The sequence below is a fragment of the Phocoena sinus genome, chromosome 7 (genome assembly GCF_008692025.1).
Source record: "Phocoena sinus isolate mPhoSin1 chromosome 7, mPhoSin1.pri, whole genome shotgun sequence".
NCBI lineage: Eukaryota > Metazoa > Chordata > Mammalia > Artiodactyla > Phocoenidae > Phocoena > Phocoena sinus.
This window is the reverse complement of record NC_045769.1, coordinates 109,626,972-109,647,761: the sequence shown is the minus strand read 5'-3', so window position 1 is coordinate 109,647,761 and position 20,790 is coordinate 109,626,972. Positions and strand designations below refer to the sequence as shown.

At 40.2% G+C, this 20,790-nt stretch overlaps 1 protein-coding gene across 6 annotated transcripts in view; it reads left to right on the top strand.

Moving 5' to 3' along the window:
• The window catches only part of IWS1 (interacts with SUPT6H, CTD assembly factor 1), a 48,927-nt gene extending 30,343 nt beyond the window's left edge, over positions 1-18,584 (top strand). For 2 of the 6 annotated variants that reach the window (XM_032637213.1, XM_032637212.1), the window contains exons 7-14: positions 953-1,103; positions 2,805-2,887; positions 4,334-4,463; positions 5,588-5,705; positions 8,894-9,005; positions 9,580-9,636; positions 12,669-12,780; positions 17,610-18,584. In XM_032637213.1, coding sequence (XP_032493104.1) covers positions 953-1,103; positions 2,805-2,887; positions 4,334-4,463; positions 5,588-5,705; positions 8,894-9,005; positions 9,580-9,636; positions 12,669-12,780; positions 17,610-17,741 — 895 coding nt within the window. In that variant the 3' untranslated portion in view covers positions 17,742-18,584. Of the gene's footprint in view, positions 1-952; positions 1,104-2,804; positions 2,888-4,333; positions 4,464-5,587; positions 5,706-8,893; positions 9,006-9,579; positions 9,637-12,668; positions 12,781-13,246 lie in introns of those variants that run through there. The other 4 variants (XM_032637215.1, XM_032637214.1, XR_004350690.1 and 1 more) reach the window with 3 other exon arrangements.
• Positions 18,585-20,790: the final 2,206 nt, after the last annotated feature.

The following is a 20,790-nucleotide window of genomic DNA, read 5'->3' as shown; positions in this document are numbered from 1 at the left end:
TTTTCTGTCATTTGCCCTGTGCTCAGCTGTCTTAATTTGTGGGGCTATATGGTTGCCAGGCTTTTAATTTATATCTCACCAAGTAAGTTCTTCTGAAAAATAACCTAATAAAAACTTTTTTTTGAGAGAGAGAGAGAAAGCTGATTTGGGGGTCCCAGGGGGGATGTTTTAGATACAATATATTCCTTGATTGTATTTCACATAGTTTTGTTGAGATGGTTGGAATCTACGTTCAGAAGAATCTAGTGTCACGAAAGGTGACAAACATAGAATGATTTGTTAGTTACTGTTTATAAAGATGATGCTTTAATTCCTAGTGGCATGCAAGAATTAAGCTGAATGAGTTTGGCCGTACCTTTGGAAATTATAAACCATATCATCTTATTTATATGATAGAGGCAGAGAGCATATTAGCTCCTCGTTAAGTGCAAAGATTCAGATGAAAGCTACAAAGTCTTTTTGAGGCTCTTAGCAGATTTGTAGATCTCCATCTTTATCTCAGTCACATTATGTTTTGAGAGTTACACTTCTTATCACTAAAAAACAGCGGGATTTTTTTCCGCACTTATTCTGTATAAGACAAAAATATTCAGATAATTGAAAACCACTCTTTGCCCGCACAAAAAGGCAATGCAACTAAAACTGAACCATGGATTGGCAGGCAAAACTTGAAATTTGAAATGTTCTTTTCCAGGCTAACACATGTAGGCATGAACATAGTGTATGAAGGTGTAGGGCTATTAGTATTTAATGTGTAACTGTTGGGAAGTTGAGCATAAAATTTATGATCACTTGTTCTTTTAAAAGCAATTTTAAAAGTACGTGCACTTTAAAAGAAAGTAGCACTTCACTGAGTTAGAATTAAGAAAGTTGGTGGTTCTTAACTGTCATAAAAGAAAATGTATATTTAAAAGGGAATTTATATTTCACTTAATTTTGGGTTACTGCTTAGCATGGACTTTCTGTCGGACTTTGAGATGATGTTGCAGCGGAAAAAGAGCATGAGTGGCAAGCGCAGGCGTAACCGTGATGGCGGTACTTTTATTAGTGATGCCGACGACGTTGTGAGCGCCATGATTGTCAAGATGAACGAAGCTGCTGAGGTGAGATAGGTCACTTCTAGCTTCATCTTTCTTTCTCCCACGTAATTGATTATGTGGCCTTTTTTGTTTTGTTTGTTTGCGAGGCATGTGGGATCTTAGTTCCCAGACCAGGGATCGAACTTGCGTCCCCTGCATTGGAAGCATGGAGTCTTAACTGCTCGACCTCCAGGGAAGTCCCTGTTTTGTTTTGTTGTTTTCGCCATGCAGCTTATGAGATCTTAGTTCCCCTACCAGCGATTGATCCCGGACCCTTGGCAGTGAATGTGCAGAATCTTAACTATTGGACCACCAGGGAATTCCCGCCATTTTTTTTTTTTTTACACTTAATCCTTGCTTAAACTACATTAAAAATACTTTATTTTTGTTTTTTTTTATAATAAGCATTTACTGTTCTAAATTTTAAGCACGGAAATAATTTTATTTTATTTTATTTTATTTATTTATTTTTTTGCGGTACGAGGGCCTCTCACCGTTGTGGCGTCTCCCGTCGCGGAGCACAGACTCCAGACGCGCAGGCTTAGCAGCCATGGCTCACGGGCCCAGCCGCTCCACGGCATGTGGGATCTTCCCGGACCGGAGCACGAACCCGTGTCCCCTGCATCGGCAGGCGGACTCTCGACCACTGCGCCACCAGGAAAGCCCCAATAATTTTAATTTTTAAGTACTGTGTTTTAGGAAAAAAGTGAAAAGACTAAGTATTAAGTAAAATGGGCCTTTTTAGCTGAATTGGTGTGCTGGTTTTATGGGGGAGTGATTTTGTTCTCAGGTTCTGCTAGTTTACCACAAAGTGATGTTTCTTCACATACAAAAAATTATAAACTCATATTTATTATGTTATAAACCTGTGTCATTCTTTTGTCTCTGATCAAATGATTGCATTTAACTCACTGCATTTAAAAATTCTGCTCAAATTGTAAAAATTGCCCGAGTATTATGTTTAAAAACAAGTCCTGCTCTTTTAGAGACACTTGCTGAAGTATTTATAATCCAATGACGTGTGTCTAGGACTTGTTGCAAAATTATTCAAGGGTGAAGGGAAAAGTAGCTAGAGAGATAGCTAAATAAGACTGGCCATGTGTGTTTAATTGTTGAGATGTACATGACAGGAGTGTATTATTTTGTTTTGTATGTCTGTAGAATTAAAAATTTTCTATAATTAAAAAAGTAGGGGAAATTCCCTGGTCACCCAGTGGTTAGGACTCTGCGCTCTCATTGCTGAGGGCCTGGGTTCGATCCCTGGTTGGGGAACTAAGATCCCATAAGCTGTGTGGCCTGGCAAAAAAACTAGGAAAAAAATACCCAAGCAAATACTAAAACCCTTCTTTAATAACATATTCTTTTATCTTTCTTACAGGCCCCATAGCTGCAAAATTATTCTTGATGATAAACCAAATTTTTCCATATATAATTTGTACCTTGAGTGAACTCTGAAAACTTGATAGTTATGCCAATATTTTAAATTAAAATTGTTCCTCTCGATTTGTAGTTGTTAAAACTAGTTATTCTGATAGTTTTGTGGGTTTTGGCTCTGCAGAAAGTCTATTCTTTATGTAATTATTCTTTCTTGTAGGAAAAACTGTAGTGTCTCGGAGAAATTGCTACTTTATTATATTTAAAGTTTAGAATTATAGTGGTTATAATTCACTATTAACAATTGCCCTTTTTTCCTTTTTGTTTTTCAATCTTTTTCTTCCTGGATAGGAAGACAGACAGTTGAATAATCAAAAAAAGCCAGCACTGAAAAAATTAACATTATTACCTACTGTGGTCATGCATCTTAAGAAGTAAGTATTCTGTTTCCTTGGAAAAGTGTTTCCATTTATTTATTTATTGACTACATTGGGTCTTCGTTGCTGCACGCGGGCTTTCTCTAGTTGCGGCGAGCAGGGGCTGCTCTTCATTGCGGTGCGCTTGCTTCTCATTGCCGTGGCTTCTCTTGTTGCGGAGCACGGGCTGTAGGTGCGCAGGCTTTAGTAGGTGTGGCTCACGGGCTCTAGAGCCCAGGCTCAGTAGTTGTGGCGCACGGGCTTAGCTGCTCCGCGGCATGTGGGATCTTCCCGGACCAGGGATCAAACCCGTGTCCCCTGCATTGGCAGGCGGATTCTTAACCACTGTGCCACCATGGAAGTCCGAAAAAGTGTTCCCTTTTAATGGAATGATATTCAAGCTATGTACTAGTATTCTAGAGAGGTTAAAGAATGATTGCCTTCTGTCAATCTACAGAAAAATAATAATGAATAGAATTTCCTAGATTATTACTTCATCGCAAATTTTTCTTACACTTTGATGCATGATGCAAACAGAACAACTAGCAATCTGATATTAATGAAAGAGAAACTTGGAAACCACTTATTTTGTTCTTTATAGACTGTTTAGAGTCTGGTAAAATTGCATCTTTTTTCCCAATGTGATTGAGAACAGAGCAAAAATGCTGGGAGACTACTTGAAGCACATTGAATAAGACTCATGTGTCCTGTTATATCATGAATTATGTCACTGGTCCTTCTGCAGGTTCTTTTCATTGGTTTGCTCACATTCCTGAGCAACTTTGATTTCTCCTTGAACTCAGCAGTAGCCTTCTTTTGATGGCTAAAGAAGTGCATTAGTACACCAGTGAGCCAGCCATATGGTCTAGGACTTTCTACTAGAAGATTGCTACCTCTATCCCAACAGAAAAAATTATCTGTGCCAGATTTCATATATATAATGTCATGTTCCCTGTTACCATAATTGATTCTAGTACATAAAATGGAATTTGAATAGTATCAGTATTCATTGGGATTTTTTTTCTGCTAGGAGAATGGTATTCTCCCTGGTGTCCTGCAAAGAATAGCACAATTCTGGGTTCTGTCTTACTTGAAACAGTTTGAGGCTCACTATTCTCATAGATAAAACATTTTTTTTTCTTAGCTGTAATAATTAAAGCTCATTATTCTTACAGTCTGTACCATTCATATCAGCATTACCTTTTGCAATTTGGTGTGGTTTTTTTCCTTTAACACATCATCTTTACCTATCAAGTCTGTTTGTTTCTTGAAAATAGGAACTAAATTTCATATTGGCTGTTGAAGTCTATGAATAGGTGCTCAGTAAATAATGTATATGAGTCAGTTTTTAAAAGCAGTTTTTGGAAACATCACTAAATCTGTAAGAAAATCCAAAGGAAGCTACAATAGAATCAACATTCATAGACTTGACTTTTTTTTTTTTAATTCTTCCTCTTATTACAGGCAGGACCTTAAAGAAACATTTATTGACAGTGGTGTGATGTCTGCCATCAAAGAATGGCTCTCCCCTCTACCAGATAGGAGTTTGCCGGCACTAAAGATTCGAGAAGAGCTGTTGAAGATTCTGCAAGAGGTCAGAGGCAGATAATCTGACTTGTTTGCTCTTCATTAGTTATCTACTGTGGTTTGTATTATCATAACCTCTGTATTTTGCCATATATTTATATATTCTCTCTGCCACAGCCTATCAGGAGTTTTATTAGGTGTGTTTTTTAGGAACATACCAAATAAAATGAGCATAAAAGGAAGGCCTTTGGGCTTCCCTGGTGGCGCAGTGATTGAGAGTCCGCCTGCCAATGCAGGGGACACGGGTTCGTGCCCCGGTCCGGGAAGATCCCACATGCCGCGGAGCAGTTGGGCCCGTGAGCCATGGCCGCTGAGCCTGGGCATCCAGAGCCTGTGCTCCACAACGGGAGAGGCCACAACAGTGAGAGGCCCACGTACCGCAAGAAAAAAAAAAAAAAAAAAAAAAAAAGGAAGGCCTTTTAAAACTTTGTGTGACTGTGGTATTGAAGGAAAAAAGATCTTGGAGTAGCTCTGGTTTATCTGAGAAGAGTAGTATAGTAGTGGGCATGTTGTAGGGAGGCACTTGAAGTAGAAAGAGCACCAGCTTCAGCATCAGATAAGCATGCATTTGAATCTTGATCTGGGCCACCTTTATGTGGCTGAGACACCTTGGGCAAGCTACTTAACTTCTGAAGGAATTCCCGAGGAACCTGCCACGTGCCAGGTGTTTTTTAAATATATAGGTTCATTTATTCCTCACAACAAACCTGCAAGGTAGGTGTATTATCTCCATTTTACAGATGAGGAAATTAAGACTCAGAGAAGTTAAATGACTTGTCCAAGGTCACATAGCTAGCAGATGGCTGTGGTTGGGTTCAGACTTAGGTCTGTTTGGTTCAGAGGCCTGAGAGGACCCTTGATTTATTAAGCTGCTAACCTCTGAGGATGCTTAGTTCACACTTTCTCACACTGTTAAGTTTTACTTCAACTCAGTGGTAGTACTGAACTCTCAACTACTGATGTAAACACAAAGTATCTTTGTGTTCAGTGTCCATAGATCCTTGAAAATATAACTTTTTTGTTATTTGTTCTATTGTGAATGAACCAGGTCTTGCAGGCCCTCTAGAGTAGATTGGCAGGACTCCCAGCTTCAGAATGATTAATATGTATGTCTGTGTTTATGTTCCCCAGCTACCTAGTGTGAGCCAGGAGACCCTGAAGCATAGTGGGATTGGACGAGCAGTGATGTATCTTTATAAACACCCCAAGGAATCAAGGTCCAACAAGGACATGGCAGGGAAATTAATCAGTATGTACATTTTACTTTTTGTTTGGTGTGTTTATGTATATACAGAGACATGTATATATAAAAGCTAACTATATTTTTACCAATTTTCATTTAAAATGAGTCAATGAAATGGAGTAGGAAAATTTTTTGATACCTTCTTATAGGTACTAAGCTTTTTTCCCTTAGACTTAAAATGCTTCTCAGTATATTTAAGTATGCTCTCCAGTATATAACAAGTAAAATGATGCATTTTCTAATCATGGATCAGGAGCATGTAGAGAGAGAGGGATTAGAATGTCAGCCCTGGAGTCGGTCATACCTGGGTTCAAATCCTAGATTTACCACCTACCTTACTGCATATCCTTGGGCTAGTGATTTAAGCTCTAAGCCTTGGTTTCCTCCTCTGTGAAACAGAGAATTATGTGTTTAGTTTGGGTTGTCTGACAGAATAAGTGAGAAGGTGTATGTAAAGCATGGTGCCTAGAATACAGTAAGTCTTCAAGAAATGTTAGCCACTGCTGCTATTGTTGTTATTTTTATAATGGTCTCCAAAGCCTTTGTGTGTTATTACTTAATGATAACAGCGAAATCCAGAGGAATCTAACTGAAGTTCATTTACTCATTTGCCATATTGTTTATGAACACCACATGCGTCTTCATCATCCTCCTTAACTCTTCCTGTGCTTTGTGTTGGAAAGAAATTTTTAAACTTCAACACTAATTTGAAATAGTAACTACTTTTGTATCTGAATACAGTAGTTATTTTTCTGTTGAATGTTTAAGACTATCAAAAGCCTTTCGAGGGGCTTCCCTGGTGGCGCAGTGGTTGAGAGTCCGCCTGCCGATGCAGGGGACACGGGTTCGTGCCCCGGTCCGGGAAGATCCCACATGCCGCGGAGCGGCTGGGCCCGTGAGCCATGGCCGCTGAGCCTGCGCATCCGGAGCCTGTGCTCCGCAACGGGAGAGGCCACAACAGTGAGAGGCCCGCGTACCGCAAAAAAAAAAAAAAAAAAAAAAAAAAAAAAAAAGCCTTTCGAGAAATTTAATTTTTTTTATAAACTAGAGAAGTATTATATCTTCGATCTTATTAATGATCTGTAGTTTATTGCCTATTAAACAATAAGCATTTGATGCTTTGATGCAGTGGTTCTCGACGTTCTTTTTGCCCTAGGCAAGAGAGAAGCAAACTGTTCCCACTGGTACCTGTCATGTACGACAGGTGATTCTGAATCCAGGGTTGGGGACAGCGGGTCAGTTTTTAAAGAGATATAGACTCCCCTGAGACTCCTTCCTTCCTTCTTAGTTTGACAACACCTGTGTTCTGTCTGTAAAGGTCCTTTCTTGTTTTGATACAATGCAGTGATAAGAACAGAGACATCAGCTGGCACCTCTGGACTTTTACTGGCTAAACAGTGCGCATGTAGTACTTTTTTGTGTGACCACCTTAGCAGCTTTCTTAGACTTAATGGAAGTACAGACCCTACATCTGCACTATCAAAATGTAATTTTTAAAGATTTAGACCATTTTGACAAGTAATAAGGGAGTTGTTTTTGGTTAGAGTAAGAAAGTAGAGGAATTTCAAGATTTTCTCTTTTCAGTATTTGTAAATGATGTGACCAACAAGGGGTTAATATCCAAAATATACAAACAGCTCATGCAATTCAATATCAAAAAAAAAAAAACCATTAAAAAAATGGGCAGAGGACCTAAATAGACATTTCTCCAAAGAAGATATTCAGATGGCCAACAGGCACATGAAAAGATGCTCAACATTGCTAATTATTAGAGAAATGAAAATCAAAACCACAGTGAGGTATCACCTCACACCAGTCAGAATGGCCATCATCAATTAAGTCTGCAACTAATAAATGCTGGAGAGGGTGTGGAGAAAAGGGAACCCTCCTACACTATTGGTGGGAATGTAAATTTGTGCAGCCACTATGGAAAACAATATGGAAGTTCCTTAAAAAACTAAAAGTAGAACTTTCATACTATCCAGCAGTTCCACTCCTGGATATATATCCAGAAAAAAAATGAAAACTCTAATTCAAAAAGGTACATGTATCCCAGTGTTCATAGCAGCATTATTTATGATAGCCAAGACATGGAAGCAATCCAAATGCCCATCAACAGACAGTTGGCTTAATAAGATGTGGTATATATATATACAATGGAATACTACTGAGCCATAAAAAAGAATGAAATATTGCCATTTGCAGCAACATGGATGGACCTAGAGAATACTGTGCTTAGTGAAATATATATTCCACATATAAGTGATATCATATAGTACTTGTCAGACAAAGACAAGTACTATATGATATCACTTATATGTGGAATCTAGAAAATAATACAAATGAATCTGTATACAAAACAGAAACAGACATACAGACATAGAAAACAAACTTACGGTTATCAAAGGGGAGAGAGAAGCGGGGAGGAACAAATTAGGAGTATGGGATTAGCAGATACAAAATATTATACGTGAAATAGATAAACAATAAAGATACACTGTATAGCACAGGGGATAATAACCTATAATGGAAAAAGCATCTGCCAAAAAAAGAATCACGGGCTTCCCTGGTGGCGCAGTGGTTGAGAGTCCGCCTGCTGATGCAGGGGACACGGGTTCGTGCCCCGGTCCGGGAGGATCCCACATGCCGTGGAGCAGCTGGGCCCGTGAGCCATGGCCGCTGAGCCTGTGCATCCGGAGCCTGTGCTCCGCAACGGGAGAGGCCACAACAGTGAGACGCCTGCGTACCGCAAAAAAAAAAAAAAAAAAAAAAAAATCACTGTGCTGTACACCTGAAACTAAATATAGTAAATCAACCATACTTCAATTTAAAAAAAAAACAAAAGATTTTCTGTTTTCAAGAGACTAAATTTAGAAATTAAACTGTCTTTATGAAATAACACAGCTAGTTGATGACTTTCAAAGTGAGTTAGATGTTACTTTCTTTAAGCCTCTGTGGTGATTACAGGTTTAAGTGATCTTTTTATATTGAATTTTCTGAATCAGCTGGAGCTAGTTGTGATGCTGGTATCATGCTGTGTTTATTCTACAAATGGTCCTGAAATAATGTTATCTTTAAGGAAAGAATGTGCTTAATGCCTAGAATATGACTTTACACTAGGGTATGATTATCTCAAAGAATGGTAGTAGAAATGCTACTTTATGGGCTGAATAATTAATTTTTCTCTGTTGTAGATGAATGGTCTCGGCCTATATTTGGTCTTACCTCAAACTACAAAGGAATGACAAGAGAAGAAAGGGAGCAGAGAGACCTAGAACAGATGCCTCAACGGCGAAGAATGAACAGGTAGGAGGGAACAGGTATGAGTAAGTGGAGTAAACGTTATTGTTGCGATAACTCAGGGCGGGGGTTGGTAATTAAGATCATTAAGAAACCTACAAGATGGTAGGATTTTGTCTTTCCTCTGCTTGATATGTCTTGTAGTTCATGATACTTTTTAGTTTAAATGTAGTAGTGTACAGTGAAGCTCCACACCTGCTCCCCTCCCAGGCTTTTCTGGTTGGATCTGGCCTCTGCCACCGTTCTGGAGGTTGCTTAGGTTGTTTCAGCCTCTTGCAGAAAAAACTTTCTCAGTCTCATTTCCAGATCCTTAAGAGAAAAAAAAAAATTTCGATTTGTATCAATAAACTGGATGTAGTTGCATCCAAGATGGCAGGGTCATTACAGGTGAGTGAAACCTGGTGTGCAAATGATCATTAAAATAAGTAGTACTTTTATAATATAATATTAGGAATTATTTTCCCTGATCCAGTGTAAAGGACCTGATGGTGGTCTAAGTTTGATATTTCATTTTGCTCTTTTTTCCTTAGTTATAAGGTCCTGACATTTCCTAATAACTCATCAATTACTTTTTTCCCAGCACTGGTGGTCAGACACCCCGAAGAGATTTGGAAAAGGTTCTGACAGGCGAGGAAAAGTAAGATTTTTGTATTGATTTTCAATGTAGACTGTATTGGGAATGTTCTGCTTGCTGTTTTGTTTTAAGAAAAATAGCAAATGAAATGATGCTCTGTTCACATTGGCAGGGGATGATTCCTAGTGTAGTATTTATTGAATATTCACATTCTGTGGGTACCCTGGAGGTTATAAGAATATTGAGAAATAGTTCATTCAGTAAAGATTTTGTTGCTGCTTGCTATGTGCTGGACTCTCTGGTAAACTCTGAAAATACAGAATCAAACTAAAAGTAGTCCATTCTCTCAGAAAGTCTTTAGAGGGATTGTAGGCAAAGGGGAGAGCTTAAGCAAAGATGTGGGGTAAGCACGCAAGGCCTGTTTTAGGGATGGCAAGTAGTCGGGCAGTAGTATGTTGCCTGAGGTGGTGGAAGGTAAGGTTGGAAATGCAGTTGTTGACCAAATTCTGAAGTGCTTTAAGTCAAGATGAGGAATTCTCACTTCTCTTTGTGGTTTCCTAGAAAGTTTTTGAGCATGGACGTGAAGTCGTCAGATTGATTTGGAATGCTTCTGCTGGTAGCACGATGTAGGATGGGTTGCAGGGCAGAGGAACTGAAGGCAGTGATACAGCTAAACGGAGACTGTAACGGAGAAGCGGAAGGGTGAGGAGCCCTCGCAGGTGTGCAACTGCCAGGAGTCTGGCTGGGTGGGCGAGAAGTTGGCTAGAGTTGAAGGTACCACCCAGAATTTTAAACGTAAGCAACTGAGATGATGGTATTACCCTTCACTAGAGTGGAGAGGAGGAGTAGACGTGAAAACATAGATGATGTCTGTTTTGAGCATATTAAATGTAAGGTGACTGAGATAGTCCTATAATTATCCTGTGCTTAGGACTGGAATTTGGGCTAGAGACATAGATTTGATAGTTACCTCCGTAGAAAAGATTGTTGACTCAAGAGAGTACAGAGTGGGCTTCCCTGGTGGCGCAGTGGTTGAGAGTACGCCTGCCGATGCAGGGGACGCGGGTTCGTGCCCCGGTCCGGGAAGATCCCACATGCCGCAGAGTGGCTGGGCCCGCGAGCCATGGCTGCTGAGCCTGCGCGTCCGGAGCCTGTGCTCCGCAACGGGAGAGGCCACAGCAGTGAGAGGCCCGCGTACCGCAAAAAGAAAAAAAAGAGAGTACAGAGTAAGAAATAAACTGAACCCTTTGAAAAGGGTTGTAGCCAGTGAAGGCCAGCGAGCAGATGTGGTCCTACACGTTGGAGGAGAACCCAGAGGAGAATGAGGCCACGCTGGAGGGGGCCATGGCAGAGGGTAGGCTTCACGGGGGTTTGTGCAGTGAGGGCTGGCAATCAGGTAGCACCCAGATCGCAAAAGGAGAACGAGAAATGAGCTAGAGGGAGCAAATGTCGTTTGCTCGTGGACAGGTGTGCTGACAGTGGCTTCAGGGGAAAAATAAGAGTTGTGGGAGATTTTCTAGTCAGTTAATGTATATGAAAGTTATAGAAGTTTCAGTTCACGTATATGAAAGTTACAGAAGCTTGATACTAAGAATGGAGTAAACCATACAAGGGAATAGAAACAATTTCAGAATTTTTTAGCCTTCTCTTCCTCTTCTTCCCCCACCCCCGCAAATACCCACCCTCCGTTTACCACTGAGGTGGTTAGTTACCTGAAGGTTGAACGATTCGAATTCCCAGACATCAAATAGGCTTTACTTTTGAAGGATGATAGTCTTAGGTTAGTCTAGCACGATAGTTCTCAAATTTGTACATAAAAGTTACTGTATGTGATGCCATCCAGTGCTGACAAGGATGCAGAGAAACTAGATCACTCATCCATTGCTGCGGGGTGAAATGGCACAGCTGCCCTGGAAAATAGTTCGGCAGTTTCTTGTAAGGTTGGACATGCAACCACCATACAACCCAGCACTTGCACAAGATTCTTAGGCATTTATCCCCGAGAAATGAAAACTTACGTTTGTGCAAAAACCTGTCCATTAGTAGTACAGCTTTATTCGTAATAGTCCACAACTGGAAACAACCCAGATGTCCTTCAGCAAGTGAATGGTTCAACAGACCATGGTATATTCATACCATAGAGTACTGCTCAGCAATTAAATGGAACAAAATATTGATAGATGTAACAACTTGGTTGGATCCTCAAGGGCATTATGTTGAGTGGATAAAGCCAATTTCTAAACATTACATGGTGTATTATTCCATTTATATGACATTCTTCAAATGCCAGCCTTACAGAAATTAGTAGATTCACGGTCACCAGGGGCTAGGGACTGGGCAGATGGGGTAGGGAGGTGGACATGTTTACTAAAGGGCAATAGGAGGGATCCTGTGGTGGATACACAAACTTACACACATGATAAAATTGCATAGAACTAAATACACACACACACAGATAAATGAGTGCACATAAAACTGGGGAAATGTAAATAAAAATTGATGGATTATAGCAACGTCAATATCCTGGTTGTAATATTGTACTATAGTTTTTGCATGTTGTTACCTTTGGGAGAGACACTGGATCTCTCTGCATTAATTCTTGCAACTGCATGTGAATCTATAATTATCTCGAACTTTTTTAAAAACAAGAAACAGACCAAAAAATTACTGTATGAGTTGCATATGCAAAACCATGTAAACTACTTTATGGGCATAGTCAGTCTGGGGGGTCATTTTGACTCCCTGGTTTTTCACCTCACAAGTGAACACATGAGTGACTCTATTAGACCAGAGAAATTGAGATTCAGAGTCCTGATGGAGGAACCAGCCTTAGAAAGGAGAGATGCGATTATATCTGAAGCTGAGGAGAGGTGAAAAGGAGTCCTGAAAATGCAGAGGAAATTGGCTTTGAGGGGGAAGTTGAGCCATTGGTACAGCAGTGTGAGTGATGATGAGGCCATCTAAGACAGACAGCAGGATGCTGGAGCCGGTGACTTCGGGAGGGCAGAGGAGGTTTGACACAGATATGCAGCCGAATGGGATGGACCCGGGTGTGGTCGGCTACATAAGCAGCATGCTCTTCTTCCCGTTCTCAGGGCTCTTAGACCTGGAGATCCTGGATTCTGTGCCCGGGCAAGGGTCCCCATGCCCTCGAACAAGGACTATGTTGTCAGGCCCAAGTGGAATGTGGAAATGGAGTCGTCCAGGGTAAGCAAGCAGGGAGACAGCAAGGTGGATCTGAAATGCAGATTACTGTTCGTCTTTTACTTCGTGTTCAATAACCCTTAACAGCTCTTAAGGTTTACCTGTTTTGACGAGAGCTATTTTCTGGTCACTTATCTAGCCAGATCACTTATTGCTGATGAAGTTTACTTCAGACTTAAAGAAACATTATCAAGTTGGGAAGTTTCCTCTTATTAATCCCTTTATTTCAACTGAATCTTGAAGCCTAGAGTGTTTTGGTACAGTCGTTTTTTTTTTTAAGAACCCTGAGAAACAAAACTCACCTGCTTCTGCAACCTACCCCTCCCTTTCTATTCAGCTGTTTTAAGTAATTCTGTTGTGAAGTGTTTATTAGGGTAGACACTTCTGCCATCACTGTAAATACTATTCGGTGATCCTTATTGCTTCTCAGTAATCTTTTTTTATTCTCCGTTCAAACTACTCTTTCTAGCCTGGTATTCTTAAAAAGGGCCTAAGCCGATTGGAAAAGCATAAGAGGCGATTTGCAGAACAGAAACGACTCAGCAAAGTGCACCGTGCTGTCAAGTTCAGCATTGAAGGCAACAGGATGCCCCTGTAGGCCTGGCCCTACCGGAGCGTATCCGGGAGGTATCCCCAAGGAAGCATGCTCTGTGCATGGGCTTGAGTTGTCAGCAGCTAGAGTGAAAACAATGTGTGTGTGCTTTCTTAACCAGAAAAGGCCAGGACCACTTTTAGTTGATGAAATAATGACCCTAACAGGCACTTAGTGACATTCTAGTCCTCTTGAATATTGAGAAATTGATACGGGATTCCCTTCCTAGAGACTAATAGATAATTACCTCACGGCTAGGCATTTTGGTCTTTCTGACTGGTACCCTTTTTATTAAAAAGGTTTTTGTTAGGGCCTGGAATCCGAGTGGTCTCCCTTACAGGCATGTAATTGGTTAGTAACGTCTTGGTGAAAGGGAGGTGGCTTCTTTTCTTCTTGTCAGTGGCTCAGTAACTGCATTTGAGGGCTCACTGCATAAAGCCTGACACTGAATATTTAGGAGATAAATTTAATTAATACATATTCAGTTCATGGTCGGAAATGAAGAAGACTTTGAAACATTCGTAAAGCCAGACTCACTGACCTGCTGTGCTCGGAGGTTAACGGTGGCGCCTTTGCGGCAGTGCCCTCCTGAGCATCTGTCTGAGTGTGTTGCCTTCCTTTTGTGACTCCTCCGTGACCCCTGCTTTGGCAGCTGTTTCCACAGACAGACACACTCACCTTCCTGCCGTTTCACTTTGTTGTTAAGCTACTGTCAAAACAAAGCACACAGTCTTACTTAATGAGAATAAATAAAGGGTAGAAGAGCACTGGTTCAGTGCTAAGAATTTCTTCACCTCTACTTCCTTCCCTTTTTTCTTCCCACCCCCCCTTTTTTAGGCCACACCTCAGGGCTTGCGGGACCTCAGTTCCCTGACCAGGGATTGAACCCCGGGCCACGGCAGTGAAAAACATGAAATCCTAACCACTAGGCCACCAGGGAAGTCCCCTTCCTCCCTTTTTTCTTCTTTCCATTTCCATGTCCCTTGATATCCCTCCTTCCCCCCCACCACCCCTGTTTCTCTTTACCTTTACTTTTCTCACTGTCTCTTCCATCCTTTTATTCCTCTCTTTTGTAATACATTTTCTACCCCAGCAGACTATTTTGAGAATCAAGAACTATAATAGGGCAGTGAAAAACGTAATAAAAAATCCTAGTGGCCAGTCTTCTTTGGAAGGGTGTGTGCCTGTCCGCTGGTGTTGCTGGTTCTGATCCCACCCTCCCTGTAGGTGATGGGGAGGTGGGCAGAGGTGGCCCAGCCTGTTGCTAGAGCAAGAGGTGGCCAGCGTGATGAGAGGGGAATTCAAGCAGAGTTCTTCTCCTTCATCCCCAACACTCCCCAGATCAAAACGGGCTGGTATTTATCTTGGCCTGTGTCTGGCTTACAGAGCTCTGTCAAAAAAAGAAAAAAAATAATAAGGCATGTTTTGGGGGCTGGTAGGCCCATGTTACGTTTCAGTAAATTGTCCTTAAACCACCTGACACTGTTTTCCTGTTCAAGAAGTTTCCTTACATACACACTCAAGGCTTTCACATTGCACAGACACTAATGAGTGTTACTAGAAAACATGTTTCCCAAGAAGAAAACTGGAGTGAGTAAATGGCTTTCAAATGAAACTCTTTTTGTTTTAAATGTAATTTTTATTTTTGAAATTACGAGAGTAAATATACTAGAGAATAAACCCCACTTCCCAAGTCCTGCTCTTCCTCTGTGTAAGTCACCACTGTTAACAATTTTGATGTGTTACATGTATTTTCAGTAATGCTTTAAACTTAGTTTTTTCTGCTTACAATTGTAGAAAATTTTGAGATTATAAAGAGAAAAATCACTCACCACTCAAAAGCAATTTGATAAAATTTTTGCCTTGTTTTCTATTGATACTTTAATATAATTAAAATTATATTGTATAGAATTTTGATCACTTCTCATTAAACCGCCTTATAGAGTTATCATTTGTAATGGCTGCATAATAGTCTATCATGTGAATATATAATTTGTTTATTCATTCCTCTATGGTTTCTGATTTTTCGCTTCTAAATAATGCAGTAACCTGTGCTACATTGTATGTTTATATGCTAATTTTTTCCATGGAATGCTTTTAAAATAACATTAAAATGGCACAAGCAGTGCATGTTTTTATATAAACTTTTAAATACGAAAAGCACAAATAAAATTAATGTCACTTGTAATCCCACCGCACCTTAATATTAACATTTTGGGTTATTTCTTTCCAGTCCTTTATATATGTGTACATAAACATTATTACTGGTTTGGAGAGGGTTTTGTTGGAGGTGGTGGTGTTTTTTTGTTTTTGTTTTTTAACTTTTAATCAAAATTGTGATCATACTCATTTATACCTTGTTGGGTTTGTGTTTTACTTAACATGGTAATAATTCATTTGAGTTAACATCCTTCAGTGACTTAATATTGTGTTGTAATATGATTGTACCATATTTTTTTAAGCAAACCCCTCTTGCTAATCTTTTAGGCTACTTTTGGTTTTTCACTGATAAAGCAGTGCAGCATACAGCTTTACTGTCCTAAGGAAGTGGTGTAGAGAAGTCATTGAATTTGACAGGCTAGGTACTCAGTTCTGTGTGTTTTCAGGCTTGGGGTAACCAGGCATCTGCCAGATACAAGTCATACAAGCTGTAACTAGGAGTAGGTCAGCACAGCCTGGGCATGTCCCAGTTGCTGAGGCTAGAGGGTCAGATTAATAGAGAAGGTCCTGGGAGTGGACAAGGAGAAGTCCAGGCTGAGGGGTAGAGCTGCTGGGAGTTGGGCAGTTGGCAGAGATCTGAGCAGCTAAGGCTTCCGTTGTGGACTGATTGCAGCTACTAAAAATCAGGGCACATTGTCTGAAAGGAAATCAGATATTTGGGACTGTCTAGAAATTTGGGGTATTGCATGCATAGGGTGATAGTCGCATAACTTTCTCATCTGATAATGAATTTTTATGCTCCCTTAGACTACTAGTGCCCAGGATTAAAACTGATATAAAATAATATTTGAAATTGGGATGTATGTAGAAAATCTAGGATGGATGATCAATGCAGCTCTTGTTCAAGAATGACTTAGAGGTCTTTGCTTATAACTGAGGTGAGATAAGGCTTGGGGGAGGTCTCCCCAACTCGAAAGAACTTCACCACACTGGTACCGACCCTAGAGTGTCTCCTAGTCTCCACCTTATTTTAGCATTCTTTGAATTGAGCTTCACAGGTGATTCAGTAGTAAACATCTGGGGAGAAGAATTAGAAAATCCCATCTTTTTTTAACCACTCGACAGTCGTAAAGATTGGAATTGTTAGATTACTGTAGCCAGCAAGAAGAGTTTGCCCTGATCTGACATAAATGGCAGGCCTTTTCAACATTTCTAAAAGGTGTCAATTTCTTGGAGACCACACCTTTTCAGACATAGTCTTTTCAAAGTAGAAGAGAAATTACCTAACAAGCAAACCTTTAAACATAAAGGGCAAGCAGAAAGAGATGCAAGAAGTATAAGCCCCTTGGTTCAAGAGAATTAATTTACTTTTCTTTTTGTGTCAAACTAATTGATTGCAAAGTAGTAGTAATAGCAATAATAGCTGCTTTTATTTTGAGCGCCGATTCTGTGCTAGCCTCTGTGCTTGTATTTGTTATTATTATCTTATTCACTTCTCCCAGCAGTCCTGGAAGTAGTTCACACAAGGGGCATCATTTGTACAGGGTTACAGAACCCTGACTAGTTTCTAATCGGAAACTAGAGTTCCAGCAAGCACCTAGCGGTTCTAACCTCATTCATTATGCTTCAGGCTTTTTCTCGATGACTTTCCTTGCCTTAGAAGATCATTATTTTTTATGCCAGCACTGTTTGAAGGTGTATGTATCAAGCGGTCACCTCCACATTTGGTCTTTGAAAGGGAGAAGCATACAGTCAAAATGTAATCTGATGGAATTAGGGGGATCGTAGTTTCAGTTTTAACCCCCCTTTCTCTCTTCTAGCAAATTTCTGTGGACTAGAGGCAAAATTTGAAAGTAAGGCACAGATAAGAACAAAATTATTCTCCATTGAGAGAATTTAATATGCTTTTCTAACACTGCTGTGTATACTTGCTCTGTTCCTGAGGTCACCAAAGCTTATTCTGGTTATTCCAGAGCTGGGAGCTCTTCTGTCTGCTGACTTTCAGATAAAAGAAGACGAAAGACAAAACTAAGTGTATGTGTTTCAATAATTTGCTCTTTAATTTTTACCCCACTCTTAGTTTCAGGGGACCTCCAAGAAGGGTATCAGTCGACTGGATAAACAGATGAGAAAGTTCACAGACATCAGGAAAAAAAGCAGATCTGCACACGCAGTAAAAATCAGCATCGAGGGCAATAAAATGCCCTTGTGACTGCCTGGGAGGTTCCCTATCTGCTCTTAAGAAATGCGCAATGGACTCTTTGGAGAAAGATGATATTTTAAAAACTTTTTTAGTGTACCTGTAAATGATTCAGCTTGTATCAAATATTGTCATAGGACTTGCATTTCTCTCAGTTTTATTTAAAACCATTTGTTGTGCACTTTGTACAGAAGAATACTAGTCCTACTTCTATCAACTTTACACAATAAAATTCCATTCTGGTTTTGGGGGGCTGTCTCTTCATTGTCTTCGAGGATGCATTCTCCATGGGAGTGAAAATTAGTTCTTGGTGAGTGCAGAAAAATTTTAGATATTACAGTGGTTTGTGGCCCTTCAGAGTGTAGACTGCCTAACTGTGGTGTGGTTTGTCTGGTCATTACCCTTGGTTCCCGACCATGAGCTCCTACAACCCTTGGGATTCCTGGGTGCTAGGGACGTCTTTGTGATGCGAATGAGGTGAGTCATGGTAGACCCCTGGAGAGCTTTAGGTGGGGGCCGGTCACCAGAAAGGGCCTACCACGTAATTAGAGGGTCGGGACTTTGGGCAGGCCTCATGGGCTGGGGGCTGGGGGGTACTGGAGATTGACGTAGTCATGTTGCCCAGTGATGTAATCAGTCGTGTCCAAATAGTGAAGCCCAGGTAAAGACTCTGGACACTGAGGCTCTGATTGGTGAACACACTAATGTGCTGAAATGGTGATGGGCCTTGATTCCACAAAGAAAGGGTGCAGAAGCTCCGTGTTTCCTCCCAGACCTCACCTCACCCTGTGTGTGTCTTCATTTGGCTGGTACTCCTCATTTGAATCCTTTACAATAAAACTAATGTTAAGCACAGTGCTTTCCTGAGTTCTGAGTCATTTTAGCAAATTCTTGAATGTGAGGGGATTGTGGGATCCCCCAAATTAGTCAGAACTAGTAACTAGTCGGTCAGAAGTGGGGATGGACTCCACTTGCAGCCATCATCTCCAGTGCAGGCAGCTCGTGGAGGACTGAGCCCTTACACCTGTGGAGTCCAGTGATGACTTCAGGTGGTCAGTGTCAGAACTGAATTGCAGTATCCTACTGGGGTTGAAACAAAATGCTGACAAAGTCATTTCTTAGTATTTCTCGGTAGGGAAATTTTTAATTATTTGATTTAAATTAAATTTGTTTTCTCCTTGGGGGGGGTCCTACAATCTGAAAAAAAAGATTGAGAAATACTGTCTCAGAGGAAACATGGACATAATTAAAAATCACTGTAATTGCTGATAAGCAGCCGGGCAGTTGGGATAGAGAATAATATTGCTTATGGCTGTATTGTTCTATTTTTGTGATCCTTTAAAGTCATTTTATTAGTCTCTGCAGACTTATTTATGAGAAGTCACTTGTTAGTCAAGATGACTAAATCCAAGAGTAAGTAATTGATTTTAATTATAGAAATCTTATACAAACTGGAGAAGGGTTATCTGGCAATATTGATTTTCAAAAACACGTGAGAATCTTATTGGCGATAAAAGCCTTGGAACAACCAGGAAGTTTGTGCCCTTTACTCATAAAAAAATGAGGATCTCTTTACCCGTACTTTCAGCAAATTTAAAAGCACAAATGATAGTTGTAAAAAGCAGGTACGTAAAGATACCAGGTAATAGCTAACCACCAGATGGAGATGGAAAAACAACTATTTTCTGCAATGGCATTTTTGCTTTTATTTATACCCTCAGCAACACTCGTGAGAACAAAACAAACACAACCGTCTACTGAAACATGTTGATGATCCTGATCATTAAAAATTCTAAACAAGAAAAGTTAAAATAGTACTTTTTAAAAAGACTTTAAAGTTATTAATACACCATTCTGGCGTTCAATGGGGTAAGCTCCAGTTATCTGAAAATTTCACCTATGTAGGGTAAAACTGATGGTGCCAGGTGTTAAAGTGATAATCATACCTGGGGAATTCAAAATGTTAAAAAAAAATTGCTGGTTCCTGTATAAACTACCATTGCTGTGTGGTTCATTTTAAGTCTCAAAACTGGCCAAGAATAGTTTTTTTTTTTTTTTTAATTGGAAATACTTCCAATTTACAATAATGTTGCAAAAGTGGTAAACTCCCATATACCCTTCACCTATATACATGAAGTGTTAACGTTTTGCCACGTTTGCTGACAGCTTGCCTCTTGATCTCCAAATACTTATGCATATTTCTCCCCAAAACAAGGACCTTTGGTTTGTCCCAGCGTTGGTGGTGTTAACTTCGGCCACTTGGACGTAGTGGTGCAGAATCACTTTTTTTTTTTTCAATTAAAAGAAACAGTTTTAATTGTTGATTAATTTTAATTTTGGGGAATTAGTTGTATGTGAGTATGTAAAATACACATAAAAGTTGCCATTGTAAAGGACAGTATCCAGTTAGTGGCAATACAAGCATTCCCTTTGTTGTGCAACAGTCACTGCCTTCCATCTCTGGAAATCTTTTCGGCTTGCAGAAGTGAAGCTGTACCCATTGAACAGTAACTCCTTATTCCCCTCTCTCCCAAGCCTGGCAAGCACCATTCTACTTTGTCTCCGATTTTGACTGCTCTAGATGTCTCATGTAAGTGGAATCATACATAATTCTTTTTTGACTGGATCATTCATTCAGTTAGCATAAATGTCGTCAAGGTTCTCCTATGGTGTAGCATGTGAAAGAATTTTATTTTAAGGCCGAATAATATTCTATCATGTATATACCACATTTTGTCTATCCATTTTGTTGATGGACACTTGGGTTGCTTCCACCTTCTGGCTATTGTGAATAATGCTGCCATGAATATGGGTATACAAATATTTCTTTGAAACTCTGCTTTAAATTCTTTCATGTATATAGCCAGAAGTGGAATTTCTGGATCGTATGGTAATTCTGTTTTTTAAATTTTTTCTTTATTATTTTTTTTTTTAATTTTTTTTGCGGTATGCGGGCCCGTCACTGTTGTGGCCTCTCCCGTTGCGGAGTGCAGGCTCAGCGGCCATGGCTCACGGGCCCAGCCGCTCCGCGGCATGTGGGATCTTCCCGAACCGGGGCACG